The sequence below is a fragment of the Ambystoma mexicanum genome, chromosome 1p (assembly GCF_040938575.1).
Source record: "Ambystoma mexicanum isolate Mex_15411 chromosome 1p, UKY_AmexF1_1, whole genome shotgun sequence".
NCBI classification, from domain to species: Eukaryota; Metazoa; Chordata; class Amphibia; order Caudata; family Ambystomatidae; genus Ambystoma; species Ambystoma mexicanum.
In genome coordinates, this window is record NC_090921.1 from 597859070 (window position 1) to 597871203 (window position 12134).

The window sequence follows — 12134 nt, forward strand, 5'->3', positions numbered from 1 at the left end:
CAAGGAGTTAAATATAAGTGGCAGGACGCCACCGTTGTTTCCAAAGTTACTAGCTCTTAAAGTCCTCCCACTTAACCGAGCAGTCCCTTCAGTTACCCAGTATTAAGATTTAGCACTAGCTATAATAGGGACCCTAAGAATAGCGTCTGAGTCAAATGTGTTGAAGACTCAAACTCACGGATGCAAAGACCGAAGCTTGCTCTTAACCATGTAGCTGACTGTGGTCACCACACATTGCTTCATAAATCTAAGGATGGAACAGACACTTAGCTTGACTACCCAGTGCCCTTTTAAATTTAAATGAAGGACACCTGAATGACAATCTTTGAATATGACTGTCACTGTACTTAATATTGTTTTGCCTTTCATTGTACTGATTGCAAAAAACCTGTTTTGCAGAAAAGGTTCATTGAAACTGTTTACACTGTCCAGCAAATGATTTGCATGTTTGTATATATTTGTACTTGTTTTGTTTACTTGGTTCTGTACTAAATATGTCGTTTTTTTATTACTCACAAAGTATGAACACAACATGAATGCAGAACTCTTTCTGATTTCCCGCCCAAAAAAACTTTCTTATTCTAAAAAAAGGAAAGTGTTGGGAAATATCTGCAATTTAAACACTAGCTAAATATTAAAAAGCTATGTGCACTCAATATATTGTTTTTGCTCTTCTACTTTGATTGAAAGCCAGAAACAGTTCTTTCTATAGCAATACAAAGCATGAAAAATAGAAAGTCTACAGAGAATGTGTATGTTAAATGTACGTAGCAGGATGCCACCGTTCGCAGCCATGAAGTACAGCCAGCTCCGAGAGGATTTCCAGATGAGTTTGTCTTGGGGTCGATTAGTCCCACCAACCCAAGGGGAGAAGTCATCCTTTGCAGAGCTTTTCTAGTCGAGACGAATTCGGAGCTTCAGCCATGCAGCAGGGCTTAACTGGGAAAACCAACGGTCCAGGAGTTGCAGCAAGCATCTCTTCCAAGTTCTTCTTCGGATTCCTTTGTCCAGTGGTCGACTCTACCTTCCAAGTAAAAGACCACGCCTTTTATGCAGGTTCCTCCCATTCATTCGCAGCCTAGCTGTCCATCACGCAACAGCGTGGGTGTCCTCTGAGGCCAATCACCTTTGGGTGCATTTCTGTAACCATGGAGACTAAGCACAGGGAGTTTCGGGCACCTCCCTCACTTCCTGACCTGCCAGACACGCTGGAGCCCGAACGGACTTCACCAGTGAATCCCGCCAAAGACAAAACGAACAAAGGGACCAAACCTGGTTTGGCTCGCAGAGTAAATCTCATGAAGGACCTTTCCAACAAGAAATGGCGGAAAAAAACGGGCCATTTTGACAAAATGGGCACCGATGGGTGCCATACTGCAGCTGAGGATTCAGTCTGCGGTAAAAAAGCACAATGGTAGGAAAAAGTAAACCACTGCCACCAGCCATTAATTTTAGAAAGGGTAACTAAAAAATGTTACATGAGAAGGTAGACAAAGGGGACCATGAGCAACTCCTCCAGCGCTCTGTAAGATTGTGTGTGATGGGTCTACAAAGAGAAAAAGTTAAGTGAAGTCAATTTCACTTTGCTACTCTTGGAAATAGTAGTTCATCCAAGAGAAGGTATTTAAACCTTAGTGGAAATCCAAAGGATTTCTGTGTGACACTGCACTGAGGGTGCTGTGTATCACAATGTAAAAAGATGTCTATGGAGTTTGTCAGACTCCAAACCAAAAGAAACACAGGGTTCAAATCAAATAATGCATGAGATTGGGGTAAAAGTGCTCACTCTCTCAGGATAAAAATTAAAAGTCCTAAAGTGTCCAGCAAAAGAGCTGGGGGTCTCTAAGGTAGAAGGGAATTAACACAGAATTGATAATCTTCCCTAACACAGTATTAATATGAAGTGGATAAGCATCCAGGTCTTCTCAGTAGAGACTGTCGGAACAAAATGGTAGAGTTGACCAGGAAAAAAAATATCTGAGCAGCAGTCTGCACAAAACGAACAGTGAAAACAAAATGAATGGATAATGGAGAGGAACGGTATTGTGAGAAACCAGAAGGCGTCTCACCCACTAGTCTCCAGGTATCTGTCATCTAGGTGGCAAGGACATGGCCATCGCTTTTGGATCCAGTTCCTGGGGGTGGACCAGTGCAGGAGGATAACCTGGGTGAGGAGTCTTCGGGGAATGGGACACTGGATGGTGAGATGCAGTATCTCCTTCATTAGAACACCTTTAACCCATCCAAGTAGGATATTTACAAACCCCAAGACCCTCCAAAACCCTTCCCCTTTACAACACAAACACTTCCTCACGGACAGCCTGCTATGAGAGAAAACCTACGAACAGCCGAGCCGTATACCTGACTTGTCCCAATACAATGGTCAGGCAATTGCTGACCATCACACACACCTGACTTCCATTCAGCTTCCCCACACAGGTAAAAGGTGGAGCATTAGAGCACACTCTGAGCGAGGCAAAGGGGATTGCAAGGAGGAAAGTTCCCTTGACCTTTTTGACAAGGAACCGTTGCTTTCATGAGCTCTTGAGATTGAAAAGCCTAAGACCAGGAAAACAGGCTGAAGAATCTTGCATTGTGTGTCGGATACCTGGGGCACTCACGCGTCAATAATCAAGGCGAGGAGAATTACCAGCGCCATGGTACTGTCCTTGACTCCCAGAACAACGCAGCATCAGTGAAATCAACACAATCAGGGAGTTGGGGAGACCGATAAAAGACTGGTCTGTGTTGAAACCAAGGTTGCAAGTGGCAACATTGAAACGTACATTGTTTGAAATATGTGCGATAAAAGATGCAAGTAAAGTTGGACTGCTAAAGAGCGATTGAACTTTGAAAAGATATGATACCTTTGACAGAGTGGTCCGGCACCACGTGTGTGCTCAATCGAAAGTCTCTAAGGTATCCAGCTGAAAAGTGAGAGAGTTGTGGAGCATTGTGAATCGAAGTGGTCCTGCAACAGGTCAAGCAAAATCCTGTGCACAATCGAGTGGGTCTGAGCTCGGTGGAGGGGGACCTGGGTGAACAGAAAGTCACCCGACAATTTGTTAGTGTGAAATCCTAAGAAGAAATCAAGCTCTTTGAATGGCAGAGAGACTTTGGCGGAGAAGGCCATGATGTTGATGTTTTGAACTGCACCCTCGTGTGCCGCCTTGTCCCTTGCTGAAAATGTGGGGAAGGGAAGGCAACGTCTTGAATATCCTGACATCATTTCTTGAACACTTTTCTTCTGCATAACATTTTTTTCCCACACTATTTGTATTTAGAAGTAAGGAATGCCAATAGGTTTATTGTTATAGGCCCTTTTATTTTGACAAGACACCACTATGACTGCATTATCATTATTTGATGGTTGTAGTTTGCGCCCATCTTTAGATTTAGGTTTATATACGTGTTTTTCAAACCCAAATTGAAGTTCAGTAAACGCCCTTAAACTGTGATCACTTGTCTGTCTTACTGTTTGATACCATTCCTCTTAACAGTACATAAACAGAAAGATAAGCTGCCAAGGACCAACTTTTGAAACTCAAACAAGGCGTCCTCAACCCATGCAACAGGAAGTGTGATTAGAAAAATAAAAAAGCCAGGACAAAACCTTTCTTTACTTCCACGTTAATCGAAACCTTCTGAACACAGGAACTCCTTCACCCAGGACCTCCGCGAAACTCTGCTCCTTCAAACGACTAGCAGAAGCTAAATTGAGTGTGTCAACCACCAGAGCCAGGAGGCTTGAGTACACCTATGCGGCCAGATGCTACAAATCGGCCATCCTACAGGCAATGGCCACATCGTACAACAAATGTATCACTAATTCTAAATATTACACCAGGGAGATCTTCACTATCCTTGGGGAGCTTGAAGCACCACGTAACGACCCTCCAGAAGCAGGACGGCTAGAGTTCCCTCACTGAGTGCAGGACTCAAGGAAGCCCAACCTGTATCCAGGATCCGCGGTGGTGCTGTTTAACACACGCTGAACCGGCAAAATGCAGCTGATCAGAAAAGAGCCCGTAGCTGCCGCCGACCTTCAAATTGCTGCTGCAGGAGTCCTCCAGACGTCGTCCCTCTTGTCCCCACTACTGAGGCTCAGGAACCCAGGATCTGCACCACTGCAACAGGACAGAAGCCAGCTTTACCAATCTTCTTCAAACCAAAGGTACTGTTCAGATTTGGAGTATTTACCTTGTGGCCTTTAGCTTTGTTCTTCAGTTGAGACTTGCAGTAGCTAGTTAGTTGATTTCAGCTCTGCTCTCCACAAGTGTAACAGTTTGTGACCCTACAGTGATTTTTATACAAAACACTCTAATTTTGTGCAAGTCTTTAATAAGCTACGAAGTGCCTCAGCTCCTAGACTGTGCTCCAATTGACTTTGGCTGTCCTGGCTCCCTGCAGACTCTTCTAGCACATTGACTTTGATATTTTCTGTCCCTCAGAGGTGATGACCGGTTTTTAGACTGTTCTTGCTGGGAACGCTTTTGTCTAGACTTCATTGGAAGATTTAAGTATACTTGCATGGCCTGAGAACCTGTTTAATCTCTTTCCTTACTTTTTAACCTTTCCTTTCTGCAACCTCAATTTGCAAAGTGTACTATTGATATATATAAATGCCATTACTGCTCTTGTGAATGAAGTCTCCTCCAGGTGTAGGAAGTGTGTAAAAAGCATCTCTAAAGTGTATCCACTTACTATGCTGATTCTGGGAAAGTATTTTAAAGTATATTTGATTGTTACATATCTTGCCCTTTTTAAAGAATGCTTATTTAAAACTGATGTTAAATAAATAATAATGTATAACTGAAACCTTGAGTAGAAGTGTTACTTGGCTACTTAAATTTGTGAATTCCATTGCTACAGCTCACATTTACCCCTCTTAAAATAAACCTGGCTGCTCAGTCACACTACCAACTTCTGTAGTACAGGCCTATACCAAAAGGTGGGTTACCGAATACCAAGAGGACAGGGGTTGTGTAGTCTGTTATTACATCAATTCTTCCTAACACTCGTCTTACAGGTAACTGGTCATGAAAAGTGCCTTGATGCCAGAGAGCTTAGTGCACTATATAAATGTTAAAAAAAAGAACTGATGCAGATATACAAGTTAAGAGAATAGAACAATTCACTGTCTAAAGTGGCAGACAAGTCCTTAAGAACAAGGGAATGTTTGGAGTGACGAGAGGAAGTAAGGAAATGTCTTGCATGCGAGGAGTAGTTTCTATCAAATAAGCATGATAAAACTGTGATTGTAGAGAAGGTAAAAGTGACTTGGATTGCAGATGGGGGATAGAGGAGACACAAGCACACATTCCAGAAGTTGTGAAAGAACAATGGGTTGATGCAGGGAAGAGCAGTCTAGAAAAAGTATTTTAAGAATAGGGAGAATAGTGGTGTGCTTGAATGAAGACTGAAACATACCAGTGCAAAAGTAAGAGAAGTCAGTGAGGATATTTCAAGGAGTATGGAGTATGAGGAAAGACAGACTAGGCAAACAAGTTGGTCAATTGTTTCACAAGTCCTTAGTTGTGTTCACTTTTGGAACTGGATAAATGCTATGTTGTGTTCTTGTGAGAGTTCATTTGAGTGCAAGTAAGACAAGGGCACGTCACTTCAGTCCATGTGAACACAGTACTGCTATCTGGTGGAGTGGACAATGAATGTTGCTTGGGCTGTGAGCTGGAAAGCCTGGCTGACGCTCCGGTCATAGTCAATGTGATTTTTCAATTGTTTGGTAGGAGAATTATGTTAATGTATCAATTTCTGTATGTTTTTCCTGGCCTTCAAGTGCCAAAGGGGGGTGGGGGGGCAGTCATCAGGAATTAATGAAGAGAAAAGCTCAAGTCAATGCTCCATCGACAGTCCTAGTTCGATCCTCCCAAGACGGTTGCAACTGCTGGGAGGTTTGATTTTTATGAAGGTGATGTGGAAATTGATTTTCAGATTTGTGTTGATCTGTCATTGTTTACATGTTTGTTTTCATTCTAAATTAGATAGTTGGGAGGAAGAGCCCCGAACCTTGCAGCAAGCCTGAAAAGATCTTAAAGAAGGGTGCCTATGACAAGGTAACATTCCGGCCAAGGGAAAATATATGGAAGGTCTTTGAGGCCAAACAATTTTAAAGAAGTTAGCAATTTTCATTTGATATTTCATGGGGTGATGATGTTGTTATAGACTTTGCATTGGGGATGTGATTGTAGAAATCCAATGCGATTGTAGAAATCCATGTCACCTGGGAAAAGTCCTTACATTGAATAAATGGGAGGTTTTTGCCTTTTGGAACAGGGCCATCTTAATGCAAATCACAACATTTTTCAGTCATTTGCCTAGTTCTCTAGGCCTATAGGGATGTTATATTTTTGTTCAATAGGTTGTTTTTAATTGCTGTGGAGATTTGGGGGAAACCTTTGGTAAAGTGGGATCCTTAAAGTGAAATAATCTCCCATAATCTGATGGTTTACAGAGGTGAATGCTAGCACAAGACTCTGGAATGCCCATAGCAAATCCTTTGTTTTCTTCATAGATGTGGGGCGTTTTGTGACATCCTTACATTTCTTAGTTACATTTTTCTCTAACAACACTCTGCCTTTGTATTGTTTCCTATGAGAGCTTAATCTTCTCTACTATCGGTGTTGGCTTTCTATTTCTTTCCCATATGTCGTCTGTCAGTACAGTTTAAAGACTGACTTGGCTATCATAGATTGGTTATTTCAGAATGCCACCGCAGTTATTGCGCGTTCTCTTAATCATCCGATGTTAACCAGTAGTGCGTTCCGGAAAATGCTAAAATGTAAAATATAAGAGCATTTTACTGGCTACAGTATCTAGAGTATCTCCATGTGCCCCAACATTTCTTTTTTTTTTTAGTTCTAATTCTCCTGCGCAACATATTCTGCTCCCTCATAGACTAGGAGTAAAGTAGTGACTAAGGTAGGAAATCTGTACTGAATCTTCAAAAATAAGCAAGGATGGTGTTGGGTAAGATTTTCATAGTCCCTTCTTTGCTTTCCTGTCATAGCGGAAGTAGAAGATCACTTTCTATACTTAACTAGAGCAGAGTGCCCTACACCTACACAAGCTGCATTTCCTCTTTGGAGGGAATGTCTGCAGAACCCCAGTCAATTCAACAGTTAAGATTGTTAGGGTCGGAGGCAGTACGGATTCCTTCACAGTACTTTTACCCAAGCATCTGGTCGCTTTTGGCGGATTGGGGCGAGGGGGAAGATCAGAGCACCAGTTCCAAATTTGCACCAATTTAAATCTCCTAAACTTGCATAAATGCATGCAAACATATGAACACATGTCTGCCCATTCTGCTCACTGCATACCACATCCTCGTGATTTTTAGCCATTTGCCCTATCAGACATCTCTTCATCATTTACCTTTTAACATATTTAACCTCAGATCTTTATTTTCATTAACTCATTCATTTAGTTATGGTGCTGCCTGTTAGCCTCCACAGCTGCATCACAGCATCTAGGTAAAACATATTCTGGCAAGGTTGGTACTACACTTGAACTACTTGAACTACTTCTGAGTATACTCTAGTGACGGCCCCAAATCAATCTGCGATGTCCTACGCATTTCACTGAACAATGCAATGTACGAAGAAATAATTAAATTTGTAGGTTTGCTAATTTCAGTAAGGATCAATCGTAATGGCTGGTTAGAAAACAGCCAATCTGATTTGGTCCTTGATAGTTTTTCCAAATGGCTATCTTTGTTTGCCATCTTTTTCAGGATCCTCCATTGCTAGACCTCTCAAAAGGGACCACCTCTCACGCTGGGCCTAGCTGGAGGAGGGCTTCTCGAAGGTCTGTTGCATGTCTCCTCAATGGCAACAATAGGCAATTTTCCATGGGTCTCGTACACCATGACAGCAGGGTAGTTGTCACTCGCTCAGACCTGGTCCTCTGTCTAGTAGTGGCCAGCATACCCACCAGGGTGATTGGGGTAGCAGGCCTCTGGCACGATTACATTACGTGGGTGACCAGTCCTGCATGCCTAGGAAGTTGTAATTCTTATTGCTCCATTATGTTTACTAGTGAGTTTGGTCTCTTTTATGGCAAACCTGAAGTCCTCCAACGGTTAGTCACAGTGTTTGTTTACTTCCTAACCCTTATAAGCAAGCTCCAGTTCCTACCCATGCAGAGAGAATGTCTAGATTGTTGGGCTGGGAGCATGCGTGAGCATGTGTGGCGTAGCTCCATGTGCCCCAACATTTTTTCTTTTTTTAGTTCTAATTCTTCTGCGCAACATATTCTGCTCCCTCATAGACTAAGGCGGGAAATCTGTACTGAATCTTCAAAAATAAGCAAGGATGGTGTTGGGTAAGATTTTAATGACACATCTTCCTGACCTGTGTCAACCCCAGAACATTTTCCTTTACTGGTGGATTATTTTTCCTTTTACTTCAGTGAGTGGGAAACTTTTTCCACACTGTCTTTTACTCTTTTAATGGGTGTCATTTTTTAGACTCTCCATACTGCCTATTGTAGCTTGGTTGCCCTTTGGGATCCCCTTTTAACTTTCTCTGGCTAAACCTTGAGAGAACTACAGTTCCCAAGCATAGAAAGGATCTTTGGACAAAAATGGCCCCTGACTTTTTTTCACACCATTTGTGTGTTCCTTGTCCTTCCCCTGACATCCAAGCCGGGAAATTCTTTTGTGTGATTTTCTTTAAAAAAAAAAAAAAAAATTATTTTAATCTTCGGTGGGAGTTCCCTCGACTCACCGCCCCGTCTCCAGTCTGTGAAAGCAGGAAGTGAGGGAGGAGTCCAAAACTCCACAGCCCTTTGTCTTCCTCCTTGCTTGAATGGGGACAAATCCCAGTGGGAGGCAGGTGGGGTTGGGCGGGGTAGCTGTCCTGATTGGACAACCAGACCGTCCTTTGTTGTAAAATGAAGGGAGCGAATGCATAAGTTGTGCTGTAGTTCTTGTTAAATACTCCAAACCTGGAAGCTGAAGACAAGTCGACCACTGGAACCAAAACCGAAGAGGATGATGAAGGAAAAGCGGCTGAGACAATTTCCAGCGATCGCAGAGCCTGCTGTGTAACCTGAGCCTGCTGTGTAGCGAAAATGAAGTCCCCGGCCCAGAGGCTGGTGTAAGACCCAAAAGACTCGAAGACCTGCATTTTGAACCGTGTTGTGACTTGTGGGACTGCAATACCATGGGACCTTAAGCCATTGGGCCCAAATTGCACTGTGTGTTCTCCAAACTGCATTGACAGCAGGGCCTCTATGCCCAAATTGCATTGTGGGTTCTCCATTTTGCATTGATAGCAAGGCCCCTGTGCCCTAATTGCACTGTGTGTTCTCCAAACTGCATTGATAGGCCTCTCTCTCACTGCACAGGTACCTCAAACCTAGCAGGGCCCCTGTGCCCAAATTGCATTGTGTTCTCTCCAAACTGCATTGATAGACCTCTCTCCCACTACATAGGTGTCTCAAACCTAGGAGGGCCCCTGTGCCCAAATTGCATTGTGTTCTCCAAACTGCATTGACAGCAGGGCCTCTATGCCCAAATTGCATTGTTGGTTCTCCATTTTGCATTGATAGCAAGGCCCCTGTGCCCTAATTGCACTGTGTGTTCTCCAAACTGCATTGATAGGCCTCTCTCCCACTGCATAGGTGCCTCAAACCTAGCAGGGCCCCTGTGCCCAAATTGCATTTTGTGTTCTCCAAACTGCATTGATAGGCCTCTCTCCCACTACATAGGTGTCTCAAACCTAGGAGAGCCCCTGTGCCCAAATTGCATTGTGTGCTCTCCAAACTGCATTGACAGCAGGGACTCTATGCCCAAATTGCATTGTGGGTTCTCCATTTTGCATTGATAGCAAAGCCCCTGTGCCCTAATTGCATTGTGTGTTCTCCAAACAGCATTGATGGGCCTCTCTCCCACTATATAGGTGCCTCAAACTTAGCAGGGCCCCTGTGCCCAAACTGCATTGTGTTCTCCAAATTGCATTGACAGCAGGGCCTCTATGACCAAACTGCATTGTGGGTTCTCCAATTTGCATTGATAGAAAGCCCTCTGTGCCCAAATTGCATTGTTTGTTTGTTTTGTTTGTTTATTTTATTTGTAACGCGCACCATCAGGGCGCAATTTAGACATGGTTACATAAGCATACAATTAAATATATTCAAAGCATTGAACAGTACAAAGTATACAAGGCATACAGCAATATACATATTTACAGAAGGTAGATTGTGTGTTCTCCAAATTGCATTGATAGCAGGGCCTCTGTGCCCAAACTGCATTGTGTGTTCTCCAAATTGCATTGACAGCAGGGCCTCTATGTCCAAATTGCATTGTGGGTTCTCCAATTTGCATTTATAGCAAGGCCTCTGTGCCCCAATTGCATTGTGTTCTCCAAATTGCATTGATAGCAAGGCCTCTGTGCCCAAATTACATTGTGTGTTCTCCAAACTGCATTGATAGGCCTCTCTCCCACTATATAGATGGCTCAAACTTAGCAGGGCCTCTATGCCCAAATTGCATTGTGGGTTCTCCAATTTGCATTGATAGCAAGGCCTCTGTGCCCAAATTGCATTGTGTTCTCCAATCTGCATTGATAGGCCTCTCTCCCACTATATAGGCGCCTAAAACTTAGCAGAACCCCACGTGCCCAAATTGCTTTGTGTGTTCTCCAAACTGCATTGATAGGCCTCTCTCCCACTATACAGGTGCCTAAAACGTACCAGAACCCTGTGCCCAAATTGCATTGTGTTCTCTCCAAATTGCATTGATATCAGGGCCTCTGTGCCCAAACTGCATTGTGTGTTCTCCAAATTGCATTGACAGCAGCCCTCTGTGCCCAAATTGCATTGTCTGATCTGTAAACTGCATTGATGGGCATCTCTCCCACTACATAGGTGTCTCAAACTTAGCAGGGCCTCTGTGCCCAAAATGCATTTTGTGTTCTCCAAACTGCATTGATAGGCCTCTCTCCCACTATACAGGTATCTCAAATCTAGCTCGATCTCAAATTTAGCTAACGCTCAAGTCACCAGTGAATTACGGTAGGGGATCACTCTAACTAGGGCCTCTCGCATCAAAAGGCGAAAGTCCAAACAGCGCCCGTCCAAGCCACCCTCCAACCAACAGATACCCTCCCTAACCCACGCAGCCTGCTCACCACAGTGAACCGCGCCCAGGGAGATGGACAGTAAAGAGACCCACCGATAACACCAGACTTAATAACCTTTACCACCCCCTCCCCTACTAGGACAGTGACTGAACAAGTCACCAACTCCAGCCGTAATACCACCTACAAACGGAGCCCAAACTAATAGCGGACAACCCCTCACCCGCCACTACACCACAAGACTACAAGACAACCAGACCAAAAGCAGGACCAACTAGACGTCACCTAACAAAGACTAAACACCTATCAATCTTGCAATGCCGCGCAAATGACCCATTCCAAGGAAAAGACGAAGAGACGAAAGAACAAACACTCCAGAACAGCATCTTAGAAAAACAACCATAGACTGGAACCCCAAAGACAGGAATACAAACCGAGACAACTCTGAGAGAAGAGAAAAATCCCTCTACCTAACTCCACACCTCGCAAACAACTGGCCACCACAGCAACCCAACATTAGAAGCAGCAACTTCAAACAATCTAACACAACCAAGCAGAAAAAGGATGACCAACACAAACAGCAAACAGACGACCGACACAATAACCCCCTAGATCACCAAAACAAGAGGAACTCCCAACCAACAACCACAACTCCCGGAAGACGAACACGATAAAAACACAAAAAACCCATGACAAAACCTAGAAGAACTCTTCGAAGACGCTGACACCCCGAATCCCACAGTCCAACAAGTGACCGACCAGGAAGGAAACCTCAACACCGAACAGAAGACGACCTCGACAAAGACCAAACCAAACAACACCTCCAAACTGCAATCTAATAAACGCAAGATCCATGTCAAAACACTCAACAGAAATCTTTGACCTACTCGACGACAACGGCATTGACATCCTGTTCTGTTCATGTTCTGTTCATCACAGAAACATGGCTGGATGACAACTACAAAATCACACTCCAAAGCTGCCTTCCGACCGACGTCAAATGCCTACAAATAAACAGGAAAAACAAGAGGAGGC

At 43.7% G+C, this 12134-nt stretch overlaps 1 protein-coding gene across 2 annotated transcripts in view; it reads left to right on the forward strand.

Annotated features, from left to right (window-relative positions):
- The window catches only part of MLLT1 (MLLT1 super elongation complex subunit), an 870086-nt gene that overhangs the window by 831617 nt on the left and 26335 nt on the right, over positions 1-12134 (forward strand). For both annotated transcript variants that reach the window (XM_069649554.1, XM_069649553.1), the window contains exon 10: positions 6003-6074. In XM_069649554.1, coding sequence (XP_069505655.1) covers positions 6003-6074 — 72 coding nt within the window. The remainder of the gene's footprint in view (positions 1-6002; positions 6075-12134) is intronic.